General features: G+C 37.2%; 1 protein-coding gene across 3 annotated transcripts in view; it reads left to right on the top strand.

Moving 5' to 3' along the window:
* The first annotated feature begins 4,240 nt into the window (after positions 1 to 4,240).
* The window catches only part of LOC124722736 (pre-mRNA-splicing factor 38B-like), an 87,349-nt gene continuing 85,589 nt past the window's right edge, over positions 4,241 to 6,000 (top strand). For 2 of the 3 annotated variants that reach the window (XM_047247876.1, XM_047247877.1), the window contains exon 1: positions 4,242 to 4,542. In XM_047247876.1, the coding sequence (XP_047103832.1) occupies positions 4,521 to 4,542 (22 nt within the window). In that variant the 5' untranslated portion in view covers positions 4,242 to 4,520. Of the gene's footprint in view, positions 4,543 to 6,000 lie in introns of all 3 variants that reach the window. The other variant, XM_047247878.1, reaches the window with a different exon arrangement.

The raw sequence follows: 6,000 nt of genomic DNA, 5'->3' as shown, positions 1-6,000 counted from the left end.
AGACTTGTCAAAGTACAAAACTGTATAAAATATTTTATATTTACATCATGTACAAAATCTTGTCATTCTTCACAACAAAAACATTATTCTGCTTAATTAGATTGTAAAATTATATATGTACATTCAGATAAAATAAAAACTAGCAAAACACCATGGTCGATTTTACTAAAACTATTAAATAGCAGTACTTCAGTTACATATGCATAGTAGCATATAGCACAATAGTTAGGTGCACAATTAGATACATATACTGATAAAAGAAGTTTAGTTTTATCTAGGAATACTTTGATAATTGCACTGTCTTAGCAGATTTTTCAGTTCTGTGACACTATGTTTATGTGCTGTTATTTCAAAATCGACATTCAGATCTCCACCTATTGGAGTGTCATAATGCATCGATTTAGTCTCTGCAAATTCATCTAACAATATCATCAGTTTTTCTAAAACAATATGCTGATAATTCCCTTAGGTGATGTGTAACATGATATTATTACTAATTTAAAACTGCCAATGTCTGCACCAGCAGCTTGAAAGTTCTGTTCTTCATACCAAAATCTTAGATCCAATTTAATAACAGAGGAACTGAGTGACCAGTCAACAAAGAATCCACACCACCTTTTACATGGGATTTTCTGCGATAGCTGTTAGCTGTGTTATTCTTATCAAATTTAACAACTGTAAGTTTGCTCTGAGTAGCCCAATTTTCACACAAGCAAAGAATATCAAAAGTTATTCTCGAATCCAACAGTATTTGCAGTAAATTGTTTATCGTTTACTCTTTGAATGTTCAGATAGCAAATTTTTAGATGAAAACTGTTATTCCTTTTAAACTATATATTTTGTTGAGAAGCTATAAAATATTTCACACTACCATTACTTATCTTATGGCCTTCTTCCTACAGCTGCCTTCGACTAAAAATCATTTAGACAGAGAGGAGGCATAGGTTTCCACTAACCCACAACACTAGACACTGTTTCTTCAACCTTAGCTCTCTTGCCTCCTTCTAATGGTACTGCTGTTGCTGTAACAGCTGCTGTTAGTACTGCTTCTGTCACTGTTGTTTGTGCTTCAGGCATTGTTGTTGTTTTTACTGGAGATGGTGCACATGCTGCTAGTTTTGTCAGTGCTCCAATTGTTGTTGATACTGATGTTGTTGTAGCCACTGAAGTCTCTGGTGTAGCCTCAGATGATTCTTCATATGTCCATAATATGGATGGTGACATATCGGCTGCTGGATTTTGACTGCGACATTCCTCATTTGGATCCAATGATGATTCTTTTGCTGTTGCAAGTGATTGTGATGATGATATTGTTGCTGCCAATACTGTCCATTACCATGGTTGAACTGTGTAAGCATTTACTTGAGCACGAGCAACTGCTACAATTCCGCACTGCATTGACCATTGTAATGGTTGAACTGTGTAATCATTCACTTGAGCAACAACTGCTACAATTCCGCACTGCATTGACCATGGTAATGGTTGAACTGTGTAAGCATTCACTTGAGCATGAACAACTGCTACAATTCCGCACTGCATTGATAATGACCTGACACAGGTCGAAATCTGATCTGCGTTATGACTATAAATGTCATATTAAAGCAACTTAATTCCACGACTGATTGCTGCTCTATCTAACCCAATATAACCACAGTCGTTGCGTGCACCCACCCCATGGAGGGCAACCTGATAACAGATTTTTATCATTGTGCACTTAGGTTCTGTTAAAGGATGAAACTAATAGACTTTCCAATTTTTTATCTTATAGGCTGCTATACGATTCACTGGTGCAGTTACTGTTTGGGTGCTTGTATTGGTAATATTTATATTTTAATGTACGTACCTCTTCTAAAAGCACTGTAATAATTATGTCTTTGTGGACCTTTTACTTCTGTTTTGGCCCAGCTCATCAGATTTTGTGCAAAACCACACTTTTCGCTTCGGATGTTGAAGTGATATATGCTTCTGCAATTTAAAAACATTATACCCTTGTTAGCATCTTTCTTACACAAGCAGTAATCTGTATTCAGAATTTGCTGTAAAATGTATTGGTTGTAGATGTGCTTCTTCTATTGTCATTTTCAACACCGCCACCGTTTCTGTCTAGTACGTTTTTTGAAAGATGAACTTTTTGCCTGTTTTTCATATATTTATTTTCAGAACTTATACATTCCTGGACTACACTTGGTGCTCTCTTGGGTTTTTGTTGAACTATTTACATAGCAATACGATTTTTTTCTATTTTGTTACAGTACTGGCAATTCTATTTTCAGGATAAAGCTCTTTCTGCAGATCGCATGTTTTATCATAGAGCATAGCTGTGATACATTCCAAATGCGAAATTTTTTCAATGATTTCTTCATTTCGGTTTTTAATGAGCACATCACTCGATTTCATCATTCAAACATCGGCCATGTCTATACTCGAATTTAATTCCTCAAAGCTTTTCCGCATTTTGTCTTCTCTTTTGCTCTTAAGTCACAAATAGCACAATACTTGCAGTCTTCTACACCTATATTTTTACATACACAGTACATTTCTTTGCGTTTATCATGTTTAGATACACCACTTGAATAACTGTTAAATACTACCAGCAGACATCTTAGCTCATTTAATTACCATAATGCTGATTTTTGCTCAATTTCCTTAAAACATAGTTATTTTCTAATATTGAGATGTCAGCAGATGGTCAGCAGGTAGTAGGCAATTAATTTTTGTACTATGTTGTTGTTAAATAAGAGTTCTGCTAGTACTTATTGAGATAGTCGTTAGAATGTTGTTTTTCTTTCTCCAACAGCTATGAAGTAACGAAACGACCAGTCCAAAATTTCGCAATCGATTGCATCGTCAACCCACGCTGTCTCAGTTATCAACGAGAGATGTGCTCTTACAGTTAGCTTGGACCTATACCATTTTTGGCCCTTTTGTTCAGCAGTGCCTTGATGCATAGCAGAGAAATTGTTATTCCAGGCTCGCTGACCACAAAGTGCGAGAGAAGTTTCAGCTATGTTATATAAATACCAGTAGAGCGATGATATTCTCCTATTGTTATTAAGTGATGTGGCTTGCTGGTTAGCACATAGGCTCGTATTATAAAGGAGTGCAGATTAAACTCCTAAACAGCTGTTGTGACATAGGTTTTATGCGGTTTGCTTAAATTGATCAAGGTGTGTGCCTTCGAAACAGACACTGCCAATTTCCTTCCTCATCATCGCACTATCCAAACTTATGTTCCATTTGTAACGGCGATGTAGTTGGCAGGACGTTAAATTCTACAAACTTTGTGTCTTCTTCTATTACTTCTCTGTAAATGGCAAGCCCTCAACTACCAGGAATATTTGGATTCATGTTATATCGTAATGTTTCGGATAAACTGCCATGATTTATGGTACCTTAATTACCAATTAATGGCAACACCTTTGATGACCTCATACTTCACAAAATGTTCTATAGTAGATAATACACTGTGAGTCAAACGAAAATTTAAAATACCCTGCATCGTTTTTCTTATATATAGCTCCGTTAGTAATTTGTTTGTGTTGCATAAATGACATAGCTGTTAGACATTTGATTTTGGACCCAAAAGTAAATGTAACACAGAGCAATTTGTGTGCATTTACGTGAGAATGTTTCTGTCATTGTTTCCATAGGTAATCTGTTTCACGAACATTCATATGCAGAGCAATTTGCTGGAGATAACGTAGCAAGGAAAGAGTAGGGACGTTTTCTGCGGAAGGTAATGTTGAACTGAGGCATTATATCTTCCTGTGTAAGTGTGTGTTAAAAGTAAGACAAATTCACGTAGTGAAGTAGTTCATATGCGGACGTTACGTGCTTGTCATGCACAGGAACGTATTTGACCCGTCCAACATCATTTCATGAAACAGTTAAAGGATAGACAGAAATGATTATTAGAATATTAGTAGGTTGCCTGCTCCGTATGAATGCGACAGGATTCGTTGCGTCACTTTGTCATTCACTGACGTTTATACGTGCCTGTACTAGCGCCGAAGTAATTCCTAATGTATAATGTAGTCATGTATAAATACAGACATTCACAACATGCTAATTGTTTTCTTGCTCAATAATATACTTAACCGTAACTTTCATAAACAATGCTTGCGATATCTCTCTAATAATGGGGCAACATGACAATCAGTCGTTTTGTCTGTCGCTTCGTCTGAGATTCTGGGTAACAGTAAACATTGTTGTCACCATGTGTGTCGGTGGCCTTAGTTCATTTTTCCGAGTGTTTGGGTTCTGTCTCATGAGCTGCCCTTTTGTGGACTTGGTGTTCGTGAAGTTCCCAAGAGAATAGAATTTAACGAGTATTCTTTCGTTTTGTATTCTTTGGATACCTTGACGCAGTTTTGTAGTGGTCCTTGATTGATGGATGTGTATGTTTTAAATTCGTTAGAGAAACTCAAAATAGGGTAGTACCCTAAAAAAATAGATAAATATAAATATTTAATGGTTCTATGTGACAAATTAGAGTGGAGTGTGAGACAAATCGCATGTAAATGGTAATGGAAAAATACGATGGTATGTGTTTTACTCATCCTGTATGCGATACTTTACACCTATATGTATATTGAAGATGCTAGCATTATGATGTGTGCAGGTGTCTATTGATGTGTAAGAAATTTTGTAACGTTACCCAAATGCCCCAGTGTTGTGTTATAGTGAAAGAAAATGCTCATTGCCAAGTATTCGCTAAGTATTATTTTAATATATAAACACTGCCTCTCCAGCTTTACGAAGAATTAACACCACTTGTTAGCCGCTTTTAAATTATGAAGCTACGAAGCGCATCACAATTGGACATTCAGCCGACCAACATTTCTTGTGTTACTGGATATCCGAATTTCTATTCCCTGTCATTTTCGAGTGAAACATAATTGCTCACATTAGTATTATCACGCCATACATAAAAAGTTTCGTTACCATAGGTTATTACATGGTGACAGGAGAGTACGCATTTCATCATGAAATGGATATCATCTCAGCTGAAGGCGTAGTTGCCTTGGTTACCGTTTACGTGAGAAATACGCTGTTTGCTTGCGCGTATTTGGCTAGAGAGAGAGAGAGAGAGAGAGAGAGAGAGAGAGAGTGTGTGTGAGGGGGGGGCGGGGGCGGTTGATGTGAAGCACGAAGTGGCCGATAGATGACTGGCGGGTTTGCGTGCGACATACGAATAGGCTGGCTGTAGGGCGGCGGGCAATTGGTGACGTATTGCTTGCCATGGGGGGGGGGGGGGGGCGGGGGCGGTTGATGTGAAGCACGAGTGACCGATAGACGATTGCCGAGTTGGAGAGCGACATACTTATTGCGTTATAATTTAGTCGTTACAAGAAGCTTTCACTGCCTGGCGGCGGTTGATGTGAAGCGCGAGTGACCGATAGACGATTGCCGAGTTGGAGTGCGACATACTTATTGCGTTATAATATAGTCGTTACAAGAAGCTTTCACTGCCTGGTGGCCTGTAGTTATGAACAGTTGTGATACTACCCATAAATTTATGCTTAGGAACTATAAAAGAGAATTGCGTTTATGTCTTACGCTCCCGCTCTCCAACATAACCGTTACATTTAAAACAATATATCATCGTTAAAATTTGGTGTGGTTCTATTATATTTTTGCTTAATATTTTCCAAAGAAAAAAAAAAACATGTTTATTGACCCGCACTAAATATCTTCGCCATTGTCTTGTAAAGCTTGATATGGTATACAAGTCTGCAGTTCTATCTATGAACTGTCTTTTGTTGTTAATGCAGGAAAGTTTGCAACAACTCTGCCACATGTTGAAAATATTTGAGCAGAAGTATCTAGATCTATATTTTCAACAAAGGTCATGCCCTGTCAGTCTTCATTTTCCAGTAATATTTTCATTATCTTGTTTTGTCTGCCAAAAAAGTATAAAACATTTAAGTAGTGAGCCGATTATTGTGGCTGTTATTTCATCCATAAGTCAACAATTTTTTCACAATGGTACAATTAATA

Source organism: Schistocerca piceifrons, chromosome X (assembly GCF_021461385.2).
Source record: "Schistocerca piceifrons isolate TAMUIC-IGC-003096 chromosome X, iqSchPice1.1, whole genome shotgun sequence".
Lineage (NCBI taxonomy): Eukaryota > Metazoa > Arthropoda > Insecta > Orthoptera > Acrididae > Schistocerca > Schistocerca piceifrons.
This window is presented reverse-complemented; position numbering and strand designations above follow the sequence as displayed.